General features: G+C 41.6%; 1 protein-coding gene across 1 annotated transcript; it reads right to left on the bottom strand.

Moving 5' to 3' along the window:
• Positions 1-511: 511 nt before the first annotated feature.
• PVALB (parvalbumin) lies at positions 512-19,355 on the bottom strand. The gene is made up of 4 exons (XM_070754828.1): positions 19,272-19,355; positions 6,243-6,375; positions 2,724-2,833; positions 512-680 (listed from the first exon to the last, which is right to left on the bottom strand). Exons 1-4 carry the CDS (start codon positions 19,330-19,332, stop codon positions 652-654), a joined length of 333 nt encoding a protein of 110 aa, XP_070610929.1. The 5' UTR covers positions 19,333-19,355; the 3' UTR covers positions 512-651.
• Positions 19,356-24,948: the final 5,593 nt, after the last annotated feature.

Below are 24,948 nucleotides of genomic sequence, written 5' to 3'. Positions count from 1 at the left end.
AACTGGGCATGGATAGTCTTGTGAAAAGAAGGGCCAGAGAGGACATGATGGCAGTATATAGGTACTTGAGGGCTTGCCACATAGAGGAGGGGGGTCACACTGTTTTCCAGGGCACCAGAGGGCCAGTCCAGGAGCAATGGATGGAAGCTGACCAAGGAGAGATTCAACTTGGAAATAAGGAAGAACTTTCTGATGGTGCAAGCGATCAACCAGTGGAACAGCTTGCCAGTGGAGGTTGTGAATGCCCCAACACTCAACATATTCAAAAAGAGATTGAACTGCCATTTGATTGGGGTGGTGTTGGGTCCCCTGCTTGAACAGGGGGTTGTACTAGATTACTTGCAAGGTCCCTTTCAATAATAATAAAGTAAAAAATAAAATAAAATAAAAAATGTCTTCCCAATCCTCCCATAGTGTCCCTTCCCCTTCATGCCAAAATAATATTAGAGAAGCAGTGAGAACAGAGTCCAGATTGATGTGGCCTTTATTTTTTTAAGAGCATTTCCAGCACAACTACAGTGTTACAGGACTGCTGCGGACAGTTGACGTATAGAACAAGATAGAGGAACAGGTGGAGAACCAAAGAGGCCCATACGAACAAGTGGAATCAGGTAGTAAATGATAGATAAGGATTCTGATGATTCCAAACCTTTATGATTGATTCACCAGGATAATAAATTCTGGAGGAACAATAAAAATGAGAAGGGAATAAATGGTTAATGTACAGAAGAGATAGCTATGGCAGACACAACCAAGTTCATTGTTTTCCCTGTCTCACAGCAATCAAGGGGGTAAGGGATAGATCACACATTTCATGGACAAAAGGTTGTCTCATATTCAATTTCTACATTGTCTGAATTAGTGTTGACTATACTAGGTAGTGGGACCAAGGATGAAACTTACAAAACAGCTTCTTATGTTCTTATATTTCTAGAATACAGTAGTACCTATAGATACGAGTTTAATTCGTTCCAGAAGGGAGCTTGTATGTCGAACAACTCGTATCTGGAACAAATGGCTTTAGACTTTGTTTTTCCCCTCCGAGATAACCAGAAGCAAGGATTCTTGCGCCACCTAGTGGACGCTCGTCTCATATTCCGAATTTGAGCTCGGGTCTCAAAAAGAAATTTCTCTCCCCTCGTGGCTCGTATCTTGGAATACTCGCATGTGGAGCAGCTCGTATCTATAGGTACTACTGTATTATCATTCTCAACCAATGGTGGCTGCCATTGCTGATTAGGAATTTTGGGAGTTGTAATCCTAACATTTCTGGAGAGCGTCAGGTCAGGAAGATTTGTGAGCTGACATGAAGTGCCTCTTTGAAAGAAAGAGGGAGTTGCATTATCTGGTAAAAAGTGGTTCATCACAAACCAGCCTGTCTTGCCCCTTGCAGGGCCAATATTTAGTCCTGAGAAAATGGGATTAGAGAAACACTTTGTTGACTAAAGTAATTGATAAACGGAACTGGTACATATCTACTGACGCAGAAGTGGCTTGATGGTAGAATCATTTCATGAAAAGTGGTGAAACTCTTGGTTTGTACCAGATTGCCTGAACCTTTAGTGACCCGCTAGTGATGTGACAATGATGTCACAGATCCAGTTCGGTTGGTGCCAGTCCGTGAGTGTCGCCATCATTTTTTGGAATTTTTGGCAAATTTTTCCGTGTTTGAATGGCTTCCCCTCTTCCACTGCTCGAAAAGGAGCCCCCCCTATCTGCCCCAGGTTAATAATAACCTTTATTTCTGTGCCCAAAGCACAGCTGATTAGCTCATCAGCTGTGTTTCGGTCTGAATCCAGCTATTGAGCGTGTGCAGAAGTGAAATTGCGTGAGGAGATGCGCGTACACAACGTAATGTAAACCGATGGCAAAGGTAAGTAGAACCCATCCGTGGTCAAACCCCTTCACTGCATCTGCTCAAATACTCTGAAATCTAAATTATAGTATTTGGGGATACAATAATTTGGATTTCTGGACTGAGCAAGGGGTAAGTGAAAAGTGTTCGGAAACTTCAGATCGTGCAGAACGCAGCCGCGAGAGCCATCGTGGGGCTTCCAAGATTCGCCCACATTTCTTCAACACTCCATGGCTTGCATTGGCTGCCGATCAGTTTCCGGTCACAATTCAAAGTGTTGGTCATGACCTTTAAAGCCCTACATGGCATGGAACCAGATTCGTGCGGTAGCAGGCTCATAAACCGCCTGCTACCGCACGAATCCCAGCGGCCGATAAGGTCCCACAGAGTTGGCCTTCTCCAGGTCCTGTCAACTAAACAATGTCGTTTGGCAGGCCCCAGGGGAAGAGCCTTCTCTGTGGCGGCCCCGGCCCTCTGGAACCAACTCCCCCTGGAGATTAGAACTGCCCCCCTCCTTGCCTTTCGTAAACTACTCAAGACTCATTTATGCCGCCAGGCACGGGGGAGTTAAGATATTCCTTCCCCCTAGGCCATTACAAGTTATGCATGGTATGTTTGTGTGTATCTTTGGTTTTATTATAAGGGTTTTTAGTTGTTTTATTAATTGGATTTCTACATGCTGTTTTTATCATTGTTGTTAGCCGACCCGAGTCTGCGGAGAGGGGTGGCATACAAATCCAATAAATAAATAAGGCTCAGCCCTTCCAGCCTTATGTTTTTATCACTGTCTTTGAATACAAGTTATTTCAAGTTATTGAATTCTGAAATTCTGGTACGAAAGTTGGTTGGTCCAGGACAGTACACTCACCATCAATACCTATTTTGCCATCCTCATCTTTATCTCCAGCACCCATAAATTCCTGGATTTCTTTATCAGTGAGATGCCTGCTTTGGGGGGCAAAAATCTGCAACATCACCCTGTGAATGGAAAGGAAAAGAACAGAATAACTGATTCCAGAGGTAAAGGTTTTATAAACATTTATATTTATACTTGCAGAATTTTATTTTCTTTCAAAAAATGGTAAAAATTAGTTTTGGCGACAAAACTGAAAAAATATAAAAGCTAACCTCATTTGGATCTTAAGAGTCAAAAATATATGAATGATTGAACAACAGAAAGAAACAAAGTGTATTTTTAAAAAGAAAAATCCATGCAAATTAATAGCAATAGCATTTAGACTTATAAACCACTTCATAGTGCTTTTACAGCCCTCTCTAAGCGGTTTACAGAATCAGCATATATTGCCCCCAACAATCTGGATCCTCATGTTACCCACCTTGGAAGGATGGAAGGTTGAGTCAACCTTGAGCCAGTGGTGAGATTTGAACTGCTGAACTACAGCTAGCAGTTAGCTGAAGTAGCCTGCACTGCTGCACTCTAACCACTGCACCACCCCAGCTCTAAAACAGAACTAAATGTGTAATGGAAATTATATCTTGGCAGAAAGAAAAGGATTTTAACTTGACAATGAAAGGGTTCAGTATAATGTATCTATTAGACAAGTACAGGTAGTCTGTTCTAAATGCAGGCTTAGTCATAAAATGAAATTGATTTTTAAAATGCATTTTATTTGTTTAGTCTAGTTTCCAAATGAAATTATCTCTGTATATCTTAGCTTATTGAGGAGAGAAGTGATATAAGGAATGAGACAGGTTCTTCTGTGTCTGACAGGCCTGCAAAGGACTTTGATGATCGACCACCTTGGACCTAATGGCAGCAACTGAATTTCATAGGACAAAGGCTTTGTGCTTGCAGAAGTCGGCACCCAATAAAAATCACTGTTCTTCATTTTGGACCACCTCAGATTTCTAAATCATCCTGAAGGTCGTCTTCATGGAAAATTGATATTCCAATAGAGTGTTTATGGAGATTCTCAACTTTGCTTTTCCAAAAAGAAAGTGGACTTTTTGGGACTTTGGATTGAAAATATTTCACGTCTCATCCATTCAGTTATTCATGACCCGAAGAAGCTTCTTGGATAAGAAGCAAAACATTTTCAAGGGAAAAAACAAATCAAGAAAATCCAGTTGACTTTTAGAAAAGCAACTTTGGTTCTTTAGTGGAATGGATTACAGCAGAACGCAAAGTGGTCTGGTGATAAAGTATACAGTGGTACCTCTACTTACGAACTTAATTCATTTCGTGACCAGGTTCTTAAGTAGAAAGGTTTGTAAGAAGAAGCAATTTTTCCCATAGGAATCAATGTAAAAGCAAATAATGTGTGCGATTGGGGAAACCACAGGGAGGGTGGAGGCCCTGTTTCCTCCCAGGAGATTCATAGAGAGGCCCCACAGAGGCTTCTCCCTGCCTTTTCTGGTTACAGTTTCGGAAGCTTGGGTTTGTAAGTGGAAAAGGCAAAATTTTTTTGAACACCCGGTTCATAACTAGAAAAGTTTGTAACTAGAGGCGTTTGTAGGTAGAGGTTCCACTGCACTTCTGCTACATTCACAAACCGAAGAATATTCCTGGACTAGTGTATTATCATGTTTGAACCATCCACTTACTTCTTAATTCCTAGTCATTACCCTTAGCATCTTCCTCTCTAACTTGTCTAAATTAATGTGTTTTCTCTTTAATTTGTGTTTGTGTTCTAGTACCAGCCTAGAGGGGGGAAAACCTTGAATGAATGACCTTAAATTTGCCTAGGAAAGGACATTGTCACATATTAAGTGTCAGGGTTCCAAATAGCATCTAAAATTAAATTAGAATTTGAGGCAATTGCTTCCTCAAAATTTCAATTTATTAACATAGCTCTGTTGGCACATCTGGATAAATCCTGAATCTGAAGTCCTTCAGGGTTCACCACCCAGTTGAAAGTTCAAGCTCTTGTCCCCACACCTCCAAATCTATCATGTTGACCAATGTCCAACTGCCAGCCTGGCAGATCCACCCATCTCCTCCTGTGCAAGTGCAGGAGTATGGAGACAAAGAACGACCTTGACTTTCTAGAGAGAATTTGCTATGGCTACATACAGACAGCCTTTAATGCAATTCCACCTTCCAAATTCCCACACTAAACAATGCACAGTATAATACTATAAGGTGTGGCAGGCCAAAGACCCCGACTAAAATGGCTTCAGCCTGACATTGACTACTTAGCAAGGAAGAGAATGCAATTGGAAGAAGCACAATTTCAGATGCTACAGTGGTTATTTCAAGCCATTCTCAGTATCTGTAATTCAAGCTCTATTGGCTTGAAGCTTGCCCTACAGAATTTTTTCCACTGAAAATAGTAGATGGACTTAATGGACTTAAAAGCAGAATAGATTTAATGGAGTTAAGTTTCAGGAGAATAGATTTTAGTGGAACATCATGAGAAATGTCTGAAAAGTCAACACAAATAAATAAAGGGCTGGAGGGAAAAGTTATTATTTTCATTTATTCAATTTTATGTCTCTCCATCTCATGTAAGTGGTGGTTAAAAGTTAAAAAGCAATATGCAAACATGTTTGGGTAAATAGTTTAAGAAATAGAAAATTGTGATCAACAGCAAAATTCATTCTACATCAGTTAGAACAGTGGTTCTCAACCTGGGGGTCGGGACCCCTTTTAGGGTCGAATGACCATTTCACAGGGGTCGCCTAAGACCATGGGAAAATACAAATTTCCCATGGTGTTAGGAACTAAAGCTTCTATTCTGGAGCCTTGGAACCTATTTTTACAATCCGACCAATCAGATTTTTACAGTGGGGCTGTCCCTCTGACCTTCTTGCCAATCAGCTTAAAGCTCTGATGGGAGAATTGGCACTAGACTTATGGTTGGGGGTCACCACAACACGAGGAACTGTATTAAGGAGTCACAGCATTAGAAAGGTTGGGAACCACTGAGTTAGAGTTTGTATTAGGGATATTATTTTAATTCAGTTCAGAATTTTAAATTCAGATTCCGTTCTGATTTTATTTCTTTAATGAGAATATTCTATCTGATTTATTAGTAACAGAGAGTAGTATACTGGAGATAGCTATACTTTCAGTAGGGCTAGAATAATAATTGTTGTTGTTATTATTATTATTATTATTATTATTATTATTATTATTATTATTATTATTATTTAGATTTGTATGCTGCCCCTCTCCATAGACTCGGGGTGGATCACAACAGTGATAAAAACAATACATGGTAACAAATCTAATAATTAAAATCTAAAATAAGTTTTACATTACAAAAAAAATAAAAAATAAAAAATGGGAGATTATCATCTATGCTTGCATTTTTCTGCTAATAGCCAATCAGTGTAAAAAAATATCAACCTGTATTCCACATTGCTAGCAAAGAGCACATTTCAATTAGTACACATTATGTAAAGAATATTAATCTTTGCTTACTGTATTTCACCGGGTTCAAGATAGCCATTTTTATCTGTATCCAGAATGCTAAAAAACATTTTCAGTTCATGGACGCTTTTATTTTTCAATCTCAACATCTCAAAGAATTTCTTGTAGTCAAAAGAATTGGTAGCTGCAGGAAGATGAACAGAATTCGGTTTGCATAAGCATTTTTTTTCTTCTGTAGAAGTCCTGGTCCATTCTTTGTCACAGTATAGAAGCAATTAATTGATACAGGATTGTTCATATTTTGTGGGGAGGAGGAAGCAAAGTTTGGTGATTTAACTATGCCAATGAGTGCCACCCTAGCTTGAGCAAATTAGAATAATTCTCAGTGGAGATAATTCATCCAACAAATGTTTTAACATCTTTAAAAAATGACCAGCTGTTGGTGCCTATTACAGTCTAGAATTACTTATTCTAGTTTCTTCCAGATGTTGGGACTGCAGCTAAGCCTATCTATCTATCTATCTATCTATCTATCTATCTATCTATCTATCTATCTATCTATCTATCTATCTATCTACCTACCTATCATCCATCCATCCATCCATCCATCCATCCATCCATCCATCCATCCATCTATCTACAGTATCTATCTATCTGTCTACCGTATCTATTTACCGTATCTATCTATCTATCTATCTATCTGTCTGTCTGTCTGTCTGTCTGTCTGTCTGTCTATCTATCTATCTACCGTATCTATCTACCGTATCTATCTACCGTATCTATCTATCTATCTATCTATCTATCTATCTATCTATCTATCTATCTATCTATCTATCTATCTATCTATCCATAAGAATGTTAATCTATGGTAGCCAAACATTAACTTTATGTACTACACCCTGTGCCTTCACTTTGCCCTTGAGCTGTTTGGTCTTCTTTGTTATTGATAGATTGATCTCCTTCTTTTTGAGGACATCAATCTTCCCAAAGAAGCTGTCAAATAACGTAAACAATAGTAAATAAAAATACAGTACACGAAATGCTGTTTTAAAACATATTATTTCCACATGACAGATGGTAGTAATAGGCAGTTTAATCAAACTTCTGTTACTTGTCCTTACTTCATTGCTTTACTCAAATTATCCCAGGTCTGCAGGCTAGGAGATACCTGGAGAAACCTGGGGATCACTATTGCCACGACCGTCTTGCCACAGCCAATTCGCCTCGGCCAACTCATCACGGGGCAATTCAACAATTCAATTTAATTATTTAAATAATAATGTAACCCTTCCCTGGTGCAGAGCTGAAGGGATTGGATACTGTAGCCTAGAGGATAATTCTCTGCCTTACAAGGCAAAGGTTGCAGGTTCAAGTCCCAGTGGGTATGGCTAGCTGATGAGGCCAAAATAAGGCCGAAATAGATCTATCCTAGTCTCCCTTAATTTTCAAATTCAGCTTAAACATGTGACATATATATATATATATATATGTGTGTGTGTGTGTGTGTGTGTGTGTGTGTGTGTGTTCGTAGATTTTCACGGGTACAGGTATGACGGTCTTGGTATATTCGGGTTTCTTCCCGTGTAGGATTTGGAAATTTCTGGCGACGTTTCGACGAGGTCCCACTTGTCATCTACAGGCTGTTGTTTCTGTCCTTGTTCTCAGGCAAACACTGCGAGACCTGAGCTGCATTCCTTCTATAAATACTGGTGGCTGGGTGTGGTTTGATGGCTCAGCAATTGCCTGCTGTGTAGAAACTTCCTGGTGAGTCAGTGGGGTAACATCTGGGGTCGTTGATGTAGCTGAAGTATGCTGATTAGTTAATGGTTGTTGATTAGGCGTGATATCCTCAGTAGTTGGAGCTTGCAGGCTACTTGATTGTTTTGCAATATGTGTTCTGAGTCTAGTTTTTGTTTTTATGACTGGGTTACGTTTGAGGGCTGGTTTCCAGATGTCTGGTAGGCGGGAGGTATCATCCCGCTTGTTCATATTTTGGGGATGTTTTTCTATCTCGATGGCTTCCATTATTATTCTTTTGCTGTAGTGTTCTGTTTTGGAAATTAATTTAGTACTGTCAAAATCAATTTCATGTCCTGTAGTTTTGAAGTGTTGGAAAAGGGAGGTGGTTTTTTTCTTTTTTCCTTAATGCATTCTTATGTTCTACAACACGTGCATTTACTCTCCTGTTAGTTTGTCTGACAAACTATATATATATATATATGAATGATGGTCTTGGTATATTTGGGTTTCTTCCCGTGTAAGATTTGGAAATTTCTGGTGACATTTCGACGAGGTCCCACTCGTCATCTTCAGGCTGGTGTTTCTGTCCTTGTTCTAGGGCGAACACAGCGAGACCTGAGCTGCCTTCCTTCTATAAATACTGGTGGCTGGGTGTGGTTTGATGGCTCAGCAATTATATATATGGGTAATTGTTGTCCCGTGACAAGTTGACCATGGTGAGTTGGCTGTGGAGAGTTGTCTCATTCTGTGACTATAAAGTTTGAAAATGGGATACAGGCATGTACTTCTTAGAAGAATCAGAGAGGAAGACACTATCTGGCTGATGAGATTTATGTAAATAATAGAGACATTTGTATAAATAAGATTTATGTAAATATTGTGTTGACCGAGAACAGAACTTTGTGAAGATACAGTATACCTATACAGGGATCATATAGATCATACACAGCAAACAAGAAATTTAGAATATAATAGAAATAGAAATAATAGGAATGGGAATGGAATGGAGTAGAGTAGAGTAGAGTAGAGTAGAGTAAAGTAGAGTAGAGTAGAGTAGAATAGAATAGAACAACAGCTGGAAGGGACCTTGGAGGTCTTCTAGTCCAACCCCCTGCTTAGGCAGGAAATCCTATACTATTTCAGACAAATGGTTATCCAATCTCATCTTAAAAACTTCCAGTATTGGAGCATTTACAACTTCTGGAAGCAAATTGTTCCACTGATTCCTTGTTCTATCTGTCAGGAAATTTCTCCTTAGTTCCAGGTTGCTTCTCTCCTTGATTAGTTTCCACCCATTGCTTCTAGTCCTACCCTTAGGTGTTTTGGAGAATAGCTTGACTCCTTCTTCTTTGTGGCAGCCCATTTCTCGCATTTCTGATCTATTGCTTCCACTGTTGAGCAATAGCAACCCTGTGGTGGAACATGTATTCAAAAGAAAAGAGAAGGAAGTGATGGCTGATATGACTTTGTTGGTATGGTAAGGAGCAGAGTATAAATCTAGAAAGTCCTATCCGACTGCCAGAAGATATGATAAGTACTGTATATTTGAGGAGTAATGAAAAGTGCAGGCTAACCAGGGGTGGGCTGCTGCCTGGACAGGGGGTTGGGAACGCAGCGGGGTAGCGAAAATGGAGCTCCACCCCAGAGCACCCAATTTGCACTGAAAGATGTTGAAAGAAAATGCAGGGTGTCCTGCATAAGCCACGCCCACAGTGTGGTAGTAAAAAGTTTGGTAGCCCTTCGCTGAGGCTACTTTTGCCCTACCTCCCTAGTTTTTAGGGCTGTTTCTCCCTCCCTTCCTTCCTTCCTTCCTTCCCACCCCCCCCCCCCCCTCCCTCCTTCCTTCCTTCTTCCCACCCTCCCTCCCTCTCCCCCCTCTTGTGTGCTCAACTTGTGCAAAAGTGGTAGAAAAGCTAGGCTAGACAAGCCTACGCAAAGTCTTGAAGGCAAACCAATCCCATTCCTCTTAGCGTGCCCCAATTGCTGTATCTTTTCCCACTGGCTGAAACAGGAAGCAGGCAAGCTACAGCAAATAACTGTTAACCTTGCCTTTTAATGATTGGCGTGCTCATAAATAACTAAATAGCACTTGGCAGCGATTTGAAACAGATGCAGTGAGTGGAGGCAGGATAGGGATCGGCAATGGAAGCAACAAGTTTATAATTCATGGATGAATGGATGAACGGATGCATGGATGGATGGTACTTTAACTCAATAGTGTGAGACATCGCCAAGTCAAGGTTATCTGTTGGCAGGAAGAAGGCAAAAATTAGGTGACTGTAACTAGCAAAATTGATGCTACTCTGTGTAATCTGACACTGGTATGTATGCAGAGGTGGGCTGCTGCCCAGACGAGGGGGGAACACAGTGAAAATGGAGCTCCACCCAAGAGCACCCAATTTGCACTGAAAGATGTTGAAAGAAAATGCATAAGCTATGCCCACAGTGTGGTAGTAAATTTTTTGGTAGCTCTTCACTGTATGTATGTATGTACGTACAGTATGTATGTATGTATGTATGTATGTATGTATGTATGTATGTATGTATGTATTATTCATTCATTCATTCATTCATTCATTCATTCATTCATTCATTCATTCATTCATTCATTCAGTTTTTATGCCGCCCTTCTCCTTAGACTCAGGATGGCTTACAACATGTTAGCAATAGCACTTTTAAAAAAACCAACAGAGCCAGCATATTGCCCCCACAATCCGGGTCCTCATTTTACCCAGAAGGATGGAAGGCTAAGTCGGTGATGATATTTGAACCGCTGACCTACAGATCTACAGTCAGCTTCAGTGGCCTGCAGTACAGCCCTCTACCTGCTGCGCCACCCCGGCTCTTGTATGTATTTATTTATTTCCATATCTTTATTATTTTTTACAAATAACACAAGACAGCAAACATGTCCAATACACCTTCCTTCTCCTGTTTCCTCATAACAACAACCCTTTGAGGTAGGTGTGGTTGAGAGAGGATAATTGGACCAAAGTCACCCAGTTGGTTTTCATGGCTAAGGTGGGATTTGAACTCACCGTATACTGCTTTTTAGCTCTGTAAAAATTCATTTTGCTCCTTGCTTTTCTTCCTTGTTTTACTTTTAGGAGTACCTACAGGGGTGGATTCTCACTTACCTAGCTATGGGTTTGCTTCATCCAGCATTTTATTTATTTATTTATTTATTTATTTATTTATTTATTTATTTTGTCCAATACACAATGAGGGTTTTAGTGGGTATACACGTAGTAAAATACATGATGAAGGTTACAGAGGAGATACTCATAGTAAAATATATCTAAGAAATAATAGAAAAGAAGATATAGTAATAGAACATATCAATGAAAGAATAGAAGAAGAGATATAGGAATAGAAGAAAGGTATAGGGGATATAGGAGAGCAATAGGACAGGGGACGGAAGGCACTCTGGTGCACTTGTACTCGCCCCTTACTATGCAGGGCCAGAAAATCCTTTAAAAAAACCCACCCAAAACAAGATGACAACCACATGCATAGTTCTGTGCATGCTCAGAAGAAAAAACATTTTTTAAAAAAATTGGGGGAATTTTTTCCCGATTTTTTTTTTTAAAGAGAGATGGCTGTGCCCATGGACCGGCACTGACTGAACCAGGTCAGTGATGTCATCATGACATCACCGGGGGGGGTCACTACTGGCTTGGCCGAACTGGTCTGAACTAGTCTGAACCCACTCTTAAGTACCTAGTACTTTACATAGCATAAAATGCTTGAATATTCACTTGGAAAGCATCATGGACAAGATCAGTGATGGCAAAACTTTTTTTCCTCAGGTGCCAAAAGAGCATGGGTGTGTGCTATCGTGCATGGGACAGTGCCCACACCTATAATTCAATGGCCTGGGGAGGGCAAAAACTGCTTTCCCCCACCCCTGGGGTCCCTCTGGAGGCTGCAAATGGCCTATTTCCCAACTTCTGGTGGGCCCTGTAGGCTCATGTTTCGCCATCCCCAGACTACAAAGGCTTCTCTGGAGCTGGGGAAAGGTAAAAACGCCCTCCCCCATCTCCCTGGAGGTTCTCTGGATGCCAAAAATGCCCTCTCAGAGCCTTTGTGCGAGCCAAAAATCAGCTGGCCGGCACACACATGCACTTTGGAGCTGAGCTAGGGCAGGGGTAGGCAAAGTTGTCTCTTCTATGACTTGTGGACTTCAACTCCCAGAATTCCTGAGCCAATCATGCTAGCTCAGGAATTCTGGGAGTTAAAGTCCACATATAAAGTGGACTTTAAAGTCTTCGGAGAGGGGCGGCATACAAATCTAATAAATAATAATAATAATAATATAATAGAAGAGCCAAATTTACCTACCCCTGAGCTAGGGCAATGGCTCGCGTGTCAGCAGATATGGCTCCGTGTGCCACCTGTGGCACCTGTGCCATAGGTTCGCCATCACTGGACTAGATAGTGAATAGATGACCGTATAGATGCATGTAGATAGATACACACTTGTGACAACTCCAGAAGCAAGATTTCATATCTAATTGCTCTGAATGCAGGGGTGGATTGTACCCATCTTATTATGGCAGGACCTTGTCACTTTATATGAAATAAAACTGCTCTTAATTGGGACTGCCAAGGGATGACTGCAAACTGATTACCCTACAAATTAGATGCGGCCAGCAGTATGTGAACAAAAGAGACCATTAGGTTGCAGTTACATCTTCAGGCCAATTGAAACTGCAATTGGAAAAACGAATCTATGAATATCAGGGAGTAATGATGTTCAGTGTGATTCAAAGAGCCATGGTAGTAGAGTGGTTAGAATGCAGTACTGCAGGCTACAACTGCTGGCTGCCTGCAATTTGGCATGTTGAATCTCACCAGGGGCGAGGTTGACTCAACTTTTTATCCTTCCAAGGTCAGTAAAATGTGTTGTGTTTGGGCCTGGGCCGGCCGTTGCTCCCACAGATGGGAGAGATACGGCACAAAGTGAATATGAAAGCCTGGCTGACAGCCAGGAAGATGTGGCAGACAGCCAGGAAGATGTGGCAGACAGCCAGGAAGACGTGGCAGACAGCCAGGAGAATGAGGCCACTGGGACGCAGGATTCACCAGACAGCCCAGGGGATTTGGCATGCAGTCCCTCAGACAGTCTTTCGTCCCTGGGTTCTTCTGCAGATCAATATATTGATCTGCGTAGCTGAAGAGCTATGCAAAGAAGGGATCACTTTAAGGAGTATTACAAGTCATTATAGGAGCACCTGGGCTGGGTGTGGTTCTTATACTGAGGGCTGGGTGTGGTTCCCTTAATGAGGGCTAAAGGTATAAAAGGGAAGAACAGCCCAAGGCAAACTGTGGCTGTTTATCTGTGTTATTTTGTGGTTCCTGCTCTGAAGTTTCTGTTCTGTGCCATTGGAGTTTTCAACCCAGCTTTTTCAGACAAGTGGAAGGTGAAAACTCTGGGACTTGCTGTTTGCTTCAAAGATTCAAAAGGACTCCTGAAACGTCTTTGCTCATTCCAGATTGTCTTTGTTCGTTTTTTTCCTGTGTTTTTGTATGCGGCTGAAGTCAGCCTTGCACTATCATTGTTTTTGGACACTAAGAACTGTTTTGAGTAACCCTTTTTTGTTTATTTAATACAAGTTTGCTGATTAGCAGAGCACGTGTGTGTTTCTTTTCCTTGGACTATTACGCATTGCCTGAGCCAGTCAGGCAGAACAAAATGAAGACCCAGATTGTTGGAGGCAATATGTTGATTCCGTATACTGCTTAGAGAGAGCTATAAAGCACTCTGAATTGGTATATAAGTCTAAGTGCTATGGCTATTCCAAAAAAGTTGCTTCAATGCTCACAGGATTATGAAGAGAACATAAATCTTCAGTTCTGTAAAGCAGCCATGTCTTTTCCAAAGATCAGACCACAACCACAGAGGGCAACTTCACAATCCTAGAAAATGTAGTTGCTTTAAAGAATTGCTGTTGTCTACTTAATACTATTTTCATGTCCTGCCTTGCTAGAAGCATCATCTCCAAATTATTAGTGCAGCACTGCACAACCATAATGGAGACAACAAGACTATTTTTGTGGTATTGTGAAAAGCACAGTAGGGAACATCAAACCCAAAAGGATGCAAATGTAACTTTAGCTTTTAAGAAGGAAGAAGGTTAAGACAGCGTTAAAATGGGAATTTTAAGACCCCACCATCTATTGACCGGGCATATGTGTATTGTTATTCTGAATTATTTATATAGTGTTGTGATTCAGCCTGAGGCTGCTCAGGGACCAGCTGTGTCTCTGCTGGCTCCATGCCCGGAGGAGGAGGACAGCGAAGAGGAGGGGGCTGAACAGTCGGACGGGGGAGAGGAAAATCAGGAATGGGATGAAGGAGAACAGCATGAGAGCCCCCGGGGGGGGGGGCTCTCCCCAGCCAGTAGCTTGGAGTCATTAGGTGATGACGCACAAGCCGTCATTGACATGCGACAGAGACGGTCAGAGCAACGAAAGGAGCAATTAAAGAAGTATTATCAGCACTGAATTAGGAACAGCTGGGTTTGGGTGTGGTCCTCCTTAGCAGGGTTTAAAAAGGCAGGCAAGCCTTGAAGCCATGTGGAGTGTTATCAGTTTGGAGTTGCGTTACCCCTGTCTTGTTTCTCGGTGTCTCTGTTCCTGGCTTGTGGCCCAGCAGCTTTGGAAGACCCGTGGGAGGTGTAGGTCTGCTATCTACAGCCTCGGCTTGGATGCAAGAATTCTGTATTGCTGCATGGACTTTTGCCTTCGTGAATATATCTGAAGATACAGCATTTTCCTGTTTGTAAGGACATTTTTTGTTACCTGTGTTTTTCTTGAATTTTATAAAACTGCCTTTGCCTTTTACCAGTGTGTCTGGCTTCTCTTTTTGGGTTGGTATTGGCTTCTGGAGTGACCCAGACAGAACATATAGCAATAGTACTTAGACTTAGATACCGCTTAACAGTGTTTTACAGTTCTCCCTAAGTGGTTTACAGGGGGTCAGCTTATTGCCCCCAACAATCTGGGTCCTCATTGTACTCACACTCAAAAGGATTTAAATTTGAATCAACCTTGAATCGGTGAGAATCGAACTGCTGAACTGCTGGCAGTGAGCAAAATTAGCCTGCAATACTGCGCTCTAACCACTGCACCAACACGGTAATTGTACCGTACCATTTGCAGGAAAGATCCCTGAACCCTGATATTTACAGCCAACATTTACCTTTTTGTTTTATTCTTTGTTTACTTCTTAAGTACCCCAAGTGCTTTCCCACTAAATCCAAAGCCAGTAGTGATATTTTTATAACTTTTAATAGACTTATATTCCACCTTTATTTCATGAAACCCAGGGGGCCATATTAATGCTTTAGTCTCCTGTTTTCCCCACTGCAACAATCTTGAGAGGGGGCTGTATCAAAAGAGGTGACTAACCCAAAGTCATCCAGGTTGTCTTATTGCCTTCAGCTACATTTTAGGACCTGATCAGGAAACCAGCCTAAGATGATTTTAGGATAATCACTTGCCTTTCTCTCTCTCTCTCTCTCTGTCTGTCTGTCTGTCTCTCTCTCTCTCTCTCTCTGTCTCTCATCTCTCAGTCTATCTCCCCTCCCCTTACACTCTACAGATATGTCCCAGCTTCCTAATAGAGATATGTGTGAACATTTGCAAATGAGGATTAATATATTCACGATTGCATGATATTCACACAGTTCACCCAAAAAGATTCAAGACATTTCAGGTTGTACTTTAAACACCAATTTAAGAACTTAGGGGTTTTTGGGGGGAGCTGGATACAGGATTTAGCAGTTTAGTGGCCTGGTTACATCCCAGGGAACAAGAGAGGGGATTTTGCAGAGGTCCACAGGATGTCCAGGGCATTGGCAGAATTCTACAAGGAAAAAAGTAGTAGTTTCAAGAAAACGAGAAAGTAAGAATATCCTGTTAGATCAGCATATGATGAGTCCTAAGAGAGGAGAAGATAAGGCAACAGATATTTTAACCATCATTCTGTAGCAGAGGGGGAAAAAAATCCCGGGAGAATTTCCCATTGTCAATCAAGAGTGCCTTAATTTCCATATTTTAAAATTGCTGTTTAGATTCCTAAACAGGAGGGAAGGCTAGAATTAAAAGGGGATGACAAATAGCTATTTAAAGTTTTCTCCAGTGTATATTTTGTATAAATTATCTCACGGTGCACATGGAGGTGGTGAGATATTATTTAGGAGACTGCTATAAAACAGGCTTTGCATTATATCACAGCCCTGACATGAGCTTCTATCCGTCTCTCTCTGTCTCTCTCTCTCTTACACACACACACCTTACAGAACAACAGTAAGAACATTAATAATGTTGATGATAATCCTCAAGACTTTAAATGGCTCAGTTTGAATGCTGAAATAATTGTCACCTTGGTTTTTTTTACATCCAGGAGAGGTAATGGGGAAATCTGATACAGTGACTTTAAGAAGTGCTCTGATTGGCAATGTCTTTCATTTGGTCAGGTTTCTTTTTCTGGCACCGCATGTAAATTTAGAGGAAATCAATGAACAGAAAGAGGAGGAAGATGTGAGTTGGAGATCAGTCCACTCCTAGAGGAATCTGTTCTACGGCACGCTTTCCTTGCGCGATTGCTACCATTTCATTCAGGGCATTTACCCAAGGTCACTGGGCAAAAAGAATCACACACAAATTGCAGTGTTTAACTAAAAAGAGGACGGGCACAATTTAGCCTGCTACTTTGCATTAATTTAAGCACATATACACAGAAAAGCATATGTATTAGCCCACAACTGGACAATAGAAGCCCGTTTCTTTTTTGTCGGCTGGAATGATCAGATTTCTACCTCTGGAAATGAAAAAGGCTCCTGTTCTTCAGTTTACGGAGATGAAGAAAAAACCATTCCGTAACTAAGCTCTGAATTCCGCTGAAAATAAATTCATGGATGAAGGAATTTTTAAATTGCAAGCATCTGTCTAGGCGTGAATGTGCTATGCTTTTATTTGAGGTTGATTCATAGGTCGTAGGGTGGGGGTTTTTTTCCTTCAAAAAAAATGAAGTGGATTTTGTAAGTTTGAGGTCTCCTCATTCTTGTCTCAAACATACAATATCGGATGGTTTGAGAGAGTGACAAATCCAGAGAACTGGTTTGGGAGAGGGCTTTAAAGGTGTGGGACCAAAACTATACTGCTCAAAAAAATTAAAGGGAACACTCAAATAACACATCCTAGATCTGAATGAATGAAATATTCTCATTCAATACTTTGTTCTTGTACAAAGTTGAATGTGCACAACAGCATGTGAAATTGATTATCAATCAGTGTTGCTTCCTAAGTGCACAGTTTGATTTCACAGAAGTTTGATTTACTTGGAGTTATATTGTGTTGTTTAAGTGTCCCCCTTTATTTTTTTGAGCAGGTGTATAAGACTCCTTAAGTTCTAGCCTTGTGGTCACTCCCTCAACCCAACCTACCTCACAGGATTGTTGTTGTGGGGGAAACAGGACAAAAGAAACGTTACGTACACACCCTGAAATGAAAAAAGAAATAAAGGCGGGATATAACTATAAGAGCAAAATAAAATCCCAAAGAAGAAAAGAGCCTTGAGAACACTTGGGTAAAATAGCAGTGGCTTGCTTGAATGGAACCTCTAATCCAGATCTGTCTTATAGGGTAAACTAATCCAGATTTTGAAGGAAAAGAAGGTTATGTCAAGTAGACAAACGTTGACCATGCAGTCTAATATATATGGAGGACACCAGACTTCATAATGACAATTTGGTTTAACAATTCTATTTTCAGCCATTCTCAACGGTATTACTTGACAGTGGTACAGCCATCTGCAGTCCGGGCACACTGAAGTTATATGGAATTTCCCAGAGAAATGTCATTTAAAAGTTCATACAACAGAAGCAAACCAAGGAATAATAATTGCATTAGCAAAGTATAGTACACGGTATAAATATTGAAGGAACATACACATGAAAAGACACGTTCGTTAAAGTGAGAATTTGAGAGATCAGTGTGGTCTGATATCGAAGAAGGCAGGAGACGAGACATCTCTTGCATCATTGACAGAAGGAAATTCTGCAGATCAGGTTTGCATGCTAAGTAACACTGGGAGAAATAATCTTTCCGGTGCAGCTGGCAATGTGGGAGAGCTTGTCATTCTTCTTTCTTGCACCAGACCTCTGTGGATTCCTTCTCTCCAACCCCCCCAACCCCTTGCCCCTTTTGTGTTTTAACATGACCTTAATGCCCCTTGAGCTCATGGTCACAACGGGGCACCAATAGGTGCCCGAATCCCCATCTAGGGACAAAAACTAACCACTAGGTGCCAACATCAATGAATTATGGGAAATTGCAAAAGGAAATTTGACCAATTCATATCTTCATTCTGCCCTTGTAAGTGACTTAATTCAAAGTAATTGATCTTCCCATCCCTTAAAATTAAGCTGTTTCCTGGAAAGCAAAAGATAGATAGATAGATAGATAGATAGGTAGATATGTAGATAGGTAGATAGATAGATAGATAGATAGATCAATAGATCGATCGATCGATAGATAGATAGATAGATAGATAGATATGTAGATAGGTAGATAGATAGATAGATAGATAAATAAATAGATAGATAGAATAGATAGGTAGATAGACAGATAGACAGACAGACAGACAGATAGATAGGTGTATGTATGTAGGTAGGTAGGTAGGTAGATAGATACACAGATCGATAGGACCGACCCGACCGACAGACAGACAGACAGACAGACAAATAGATAAATAAGTAAGTTGATAGGTAGGTAGGTAGGTAGGTAGGTAGATAAATAGAGATAGATAGACAGACAGACAGGCAGACAAATAAAGTAACCAAGTCTATGACAAGAAATTGAAACTCTTGGAAAGATGGGACCACAGAGAAGAAGATTGGGGAAAAACAGGGCAACCTTGCCTTCCCTCAGGTTTGTGGCAGGGCAACTTTTATATGTCCGAGGAGCATATAAATGTTTAATATGCCCGAAGAGGTCCAGCTTTGTGGGAGCTGCAGTGCAAAAGATGCGTCCCCTGGTTTGAAGGGTAAAGCTAGAAACTTCCTTTGGACTCTCCTGCTTGGTTCTAACGCAGCACAGCAGCAGTTTCCCAGCGTTTCTCCTTGGACCAGCTTTCCTTTCCAACTCAAGGAAGTTGGCGCAGAGACTCGTCCCGGCTGTGCCCGCTTAGGCTGGGTGGGCATCCCCATCCCTCTCTCTCCCTTTCTCCCGGCGCCTTCCGATCCCCCTCTTTCTGCTGGAGCTCCACTTTTTCAGCAACCCGGACCTTGCCGCTCCCATCCCCTCCCTCCTGCCCCGTTGGAAAAGGCTCACCCGCAAAGGCTCTCAGCATCTTCTTGATCTCCTCGCCGGCGAACAAGTCAGCCATCGCCATCCTCGCAACTGTTTTGGGGGGAACGGAGCGGGCGAGAAAGTGCAAGGGAAGACTTCAGGCGGAGGGGGGAGGGGGGAGAAGTGCCCTTCTCCTCGGTTTTGGCTCATATGACCAGAGCTGCAGTGCTGGGCGGGGATGGCACACCGGGACGAGGTTGGACTGGTGCCAGACGCCACCGCTGCCGGCAGCGGCAGAAGCGCAAACGAGGAGCGCACTGAGGAACAGTGCTGCGGGTCCGCTCGGTCGCCAGGCGCGCCACTTTGCAAAGGGACCGGTCAAGAATCAAGACTCGTTTTGTTGGGGGGTGGGGGGGAGATGGTCATTTAGGGCACGGGGAAACTGTGATGAGGTGAGGTGAGATTGGGGGGGGGGGGAAGCAGTGCGGCAGGGAAAAAACGGGCCAGTGCCAAAACCAGCACTATTTTTATTTATTTATTTTTAAAACCAGAGGGCAGTTGTAAGATCACTCCTATCTTTCATCCGAGTCCGGAAGATTTCTTGCAAAGAGATGGAGAAGTTCCTCCCTCCCTCCCTCCCTCCCTCCATTATTTCCTTCTTCCTTCCTCCCTACTTTTTTCTTTCCTTCCTTCATTCTTTTATCCTTATTTCCTTCCTCCCTCCTTTCTTCTTTCCTTCCTTCATTCTTTTATCATTCCTTCCTTCCTTCCTTCCTTCCTTCCTTTATCCTTCCTTCTTTCCTTCGTCTATCCTCCCTCCCTCCCTTCCTCGCTATTCTCAATTCTCAGCACCAATCCGCAAGGCAGATTCCCAAGACAGCAGAAGGAACTTGCTCAAGGTCACCCAGTGAATGAACTCCCGACTCCCGCCCTGTAAAGAATAAATCCCGCTCCCTTAGTGGTTAATTCTAAAAAGGAGATAGGCTTTTTTCCCCATTCCCGCATGCAGAGCTCCCATTAACACCCCCCCCGGCTTTTTTTGCATTGTGAATTAAGTATCGCGGTGGGACTGAGGGGGTGGGGGGCAGCGGGCGGCGGGGTAATTCTTGCATGTGGTCTTCTTTGCTGCTCCAGACAAGACCTGCGTTGGGGCAGCCATCTCGCTTTTTAAAAAAACGGGTCAGTAGAGATTGCCTTCCCTATGTAGTAGCCCTTGCTTATTTCCCCACCATTCAGATGTTTAGAGCAGTGATTCCCAACCTTGGCCACTTGGAGGTATTTGGACTTCAACTCCCAGAATTCCCCAGCCAGCAAATGCTGGCTGGGGAATTCTGGGAGTTGAAGTCCAGATATCTTCAAGTGGCCAAAGTTGGGAAACACTGGTTTAGAGCAGTGTTTCCCAACCAGTGTGCCGTGGCACACTAGTGTGCCGCGAGACATGGTCAGGTGTGCCGCGAAGCTCAGAGAGAGAAAGAAAACAAGAGAGAGAGAAAAAAAGAGAAAGCAAGAAAGCAAGAGAGAGAAAGAGCGAGTGAGCGAGAAAGAGAACAAGAGAGAGAGAAAGAAAGCAAGAGAGAGAGAAAGAGAACAAGAGAAAGAGAGAGAGCAAGAGAGAGAAAGAAAGAGGGAGGGAAGGAGAGAGAGAGAAAGACATAGAGGGAGGTAAAGAGGGAGAGAAAGAGAGCAAAAAAGAGATGAAGGAAGGAAGAGAAAGAAAGAGGGATGGAGAGAGAGAAAGGAAGAGGAAGGAAGGGAGAGAATTTTTTTGTCCAAACTTTTTTTAGCCCCCCCCCTCCGCTCAATGTGCCCCAGGGTTTCGTAAATGTAAAAAATGTGCCGCGGCTCAAAAAAGGTTGAAAATCACTGGTTTTAGAGGATGGGTTCCGCCTAGCTCCCCCAACTCTGTCCAAGAGACTTGGCCCCCATCCCTGCTTCTCCTCCTTAATTGATTGTTTCTAGTAATAGAAGGAACTCTAGAAGAATATAGAATGGTTATGTGTGGAAGCAAGACTGTGCAAAAGGTTAACTCTTGAAACATTAGAAAGTGTCCAGAGATACTTTATGAGAAGAGCCCTCAACTCCTCTACTTGCAACAGAATTGTGGGCAACCAGCAGGATGGGCTGCTTCCTGGATGAGAGTGGGGGGAAACGCAATGGGGTAGCAAAAATGGAGCTCCACCCCAGAGCAACCAATTTGCACTGAAAGATATTGAAAGAAAATACAGGGCGTTCTCTTTGGGCAGCATCTGCGTTCTTCCTGAAAACCCCAAAGCCAGCGATTCTGCTACAAACAAAAGTATCTAGGAAAAGTATAAGGAGATAAGATCTGGAATTAATTCTATGTGATCTGGGTTTCCGCCTCTCCCTCCTTTCTGAATGGCTATAATATCCTCTAGAACAGATGTCTTCATAGCTGGCTAGGGCAGTGATTTTCAACCTTTTTTGAGCCGTGGCACATTTTTTACATTTACAAAACCATGGGGCACATTGAGGGGGGGGGGGCTAAAAAAATATTGGACAAAAAAATTCTCTCTCTTCCTCCCTTTCTCTCTATTTCTTTCTCCCTCTTTCTCTCCCTTCCTCTTTTTTCTCTCTCTCCATCCCTTTCTTTCTCTCTTCCTTCTTTCCTCTTTTTTGCTCTCTTTCTCTCTCCCTCCCTACCTCCCTCTATGTCTTTCTCTCTCCCACCTTCCCTCCCTCTTTCTCTCTCTCTCTTGCTTTCTTTCTCTCTTGTTCTCTTTCTCTCTCTCTTTCTCTCTTGCTTTCTCTCTCTTGCTTGCTTTCTCTCTTGTTCTTTTTCTCTCTTGCTTGCTTTCTCTTTCTTTCTTTCTTTCTCTCTCTCTTGTTTTCTTTCTCTGAGCTTCGCGGCACACCTGACCATGTCTCGCGGCACACTAGTGTGCCACGGCACACTGGTTGAAAAACACTGGGCTAGGGAATTCTGAGAGTTGAAATTCACAAGTCTTAAAGTTGCCAAGTTTCCCTAGAAAATAGAATGAATAATGCTTGAAACCTAATGCAATCCATTCCTACCTGGTCACAGGACCATCAAAGCCCCACCTGCAAAATAAGTCATGCCCACAGTGTGGTAGTAAAAATTTTGGTAGCCCTTCAGTGGCAACCAGACTTTGAATCCTAGGCTTAGAAATCTTAGAACTACATTGCTTTGATAGGACCTAAGCATAGCTCATAAAATCATCTGCTACAAAGTCCTTCCTGTCAATGACTACTTCACCTTCAACCACAACAATACCCAAGCCCACAACAGATACAAACTCAAAGTAACTGCGCCAAAGTTGACTATAGAAAGTATGACTTCATCAACCGAGTAGTTAATACCTGGAACTCACTACCTGGCTGTAGTTACATCACCAAACCCCAAAACCTTTACCCTTAGACTCTTCACTGTTGACCTCACCAGATTCCTAAGAGGTCAGTAAAGGGTCAGTAAAGGACCTACTGTCCCTGTCCTAATGTTTCCCTCTTATTAGTACCCCTCTCATGTATATAAACAGTGTTATATCTATGTATACTAACCAATACGTCCTTGACAAAATAAAATGAATAAAATAAATAAATACAATATTCAGCTACCACGACAGGAACCAATCAGGTTCAGACATCTAGATTTATTTTATGCTTTTGCTTCTCATTTAATCACAAAACCTATAACCTGCCTATAGGATGTATTTTCCTTTCTGTGGTTGATCCTTCATAATCTAAGGCATCTTCCTCCTGGATTTGCTTTCTTTCAGGTATATTTTGAATGAGCCACCATAGTACTTTAAAATAAGTTATAAATTTTCCATTTCATTTTAAGGACAACTTGAGTTTGTTCAAATTTCTTGTTCTTGAAATTGCTTATAATCTTATTAAATGCTCTCAGCAATTTGTCTTTTACACATTGGCTGAAAAGCAGCTCTTTTCTTATGGTTTCCAGTCAGTTTGATTCAGAATTTAGCCCAATGGGTTTCCTTTAGTGCGCTATGTTCTAAAACTGCAGCTCTAGCCATCTATCCCAAAATAAGGCCTCTGCACTCAATATGATACATAGCTGAACAAAGGTTCCTAGTATTCTCTCTAAAACAATTTTCCAATTTATTCTTTTGGATCCTGAACATATATTTTTATATTTTACTTAAAGCCTTCAGGTATTTCCTCCTCCTCTTCCTCTTCCTCGTCCTCTTCCTCCCCTTCCTCGTCCTCTTCCTCCTCTTCCTCCTCCTCTTCCTCTTCCTCCTCTTCCTCCTCCTCTTCCTCCTCTTCCTCCTCCTCCCTCAGTAATAATAATTATAACAACAATTCCTGCTTTAGAGACTGTAAAATCAGGAGAAAACAAAAGCTTTAAAAGTCTGCCTTAATAACAAAGAAAAGGTGGAAATGGAAAAAAGTAAGAAATTTCCATAAATGTGCTTAACAATAAAAAGGGGGTAAAAAAACGAAGAAAAACACAGATCGTACAAAGTCCTTTAAACAAGGACAAAGAGTATCAGACCAATTTTCGGTAGGAAGAAAATTACAAAAGTAAGGACTTGAGGAGCTGTAATACATTATCCCTGCTGATCATCCTTGGAACAAAAGGGACACACTCCAGAATAAAGAAAAGAGCACAGATAGAAGATAAAAGATAAAGAGATCAAAAGTATAATGCTCTGAAATATAATGCTCAAATAGCTTGCAAAGGGAAGCTGTATCCAGTCTAAATAGAAAGAACAAAAAGTAAAGTATGCTGCACCATTTGCAAAATGCTGATCATTTAGAGATCAGTCAGGGAAGTCATAATTATATCCTCCTGCTTTGTACCTCAAAATTATTCTCAAAAAGTTTGCCAGATGGCTAAAATCTTTTTTAGTATTTGTCGATGTGTGTGTGTATGTGTATGTGCATGCACGAAAGCGTGCATACATGGTGGTTGGAGCACTGACATTTCTGACTCCAATCTTTCTAATAAAGGAGAATACAGTAGTTGTAGCTTAGAGTTGAAATGAGGGGTGCTTTGTGCTCTCTAAGCTTGGTTGTTTTCTTGCAGATACTCCATTATCCAAGCTGGGTTAGCATCTTCTGAGTTAATTGTGCAAGTACAGTGGTACCTCTACTTACGAACTTAATTTGTTCCATGACCAGGTTCTTAAGTAGAAAAGTTTGTAAGAAGAAGCAAGGCCCCATGGAGGCTTCTCCCTGCCTTTTCCAGCCCTATTTCCTCCCAGGAGATTCCTAGAGAGCCCCACGGAGGCTTCTCCCTGCCTTTTCCGGTTACAGTTTTGGAGGCTCGGGTTTGTAAGTGGAAATGGTTCTTGAGAAAAGTCAAAAAAATCTTGAACACCCGGTTCTTATCTAGAAGAGTTCATAAGTACACCACTGTACTTGATTAGCATCTTCTGAGCTAATTGTGCAAGTACAGTGTTTCTGTAAATGTACTTGTATAATTTTTCTGACCTTTGTAAGTAAATGTTAAGTAAGCATCTTTACTTAAAGGAAACCACTCTTTTTGTGTCCTTTGAATGTCATTTTCTATAGTGAAAGCTGTACTGTATGGATACTTTTTGGGCCAACAGATTATTGACGTTACCAAGTTTTTGCATGCTCCTACCTTGGATCTGATTCACAGGTACCCATGTATGCCAGGAACAGCAAATTCTAGATTATATTTTCCAATATTCTTTTATAGTAGCCTAATTGTTGAGACTCATGGGAATTGCAATTTGGCAATGTATGTAGA

The sequence above is a fragment of the Erythrolamprus reginae genome, chromosome 6 (assembly GCF_031021105.1).
Source record: "Erythrolamprus reginae isolate rEryReg1 chromosome 6, rEryReg1.hap1, whole genome shotgun sequence".
NCBI lineage: Eukaryota > Metazoa > Chordata > Lepidosauria > Squamata > Dipsadidae > Erythrolamprus > Erythrolamprus reginae.
Note: the sequence above shows the minus strand (reverse complement) of the source record. Positions and strands in the feature narration are given on the sequence as shown.

Excerpts from the sequence above, each read along its gene's own strand:
- PVALB (XM_070754828.1), bottom strand. The coding sequence starts at position 19,332 with ATGGCGATGGCTGACTTGTTCGCCGGCGAGGAGATCAAGAAGATGCTG. Across the intron at positions 2,834-6,242 it reads CTTGAACCCGGTGAAATACA|GGTGATGTTGCAGATTTTTG; the intron begins GTAAGCAAAGAT and ends TTCCATTCACAG. Across the intron at positions 681-2,723 it reads TGGCAAAATAGGTATTGATG|AATTTATTATCCTGGTGAAT; the intron begins GTGAGTGTACTG and ends TTGTTCCTCCAG.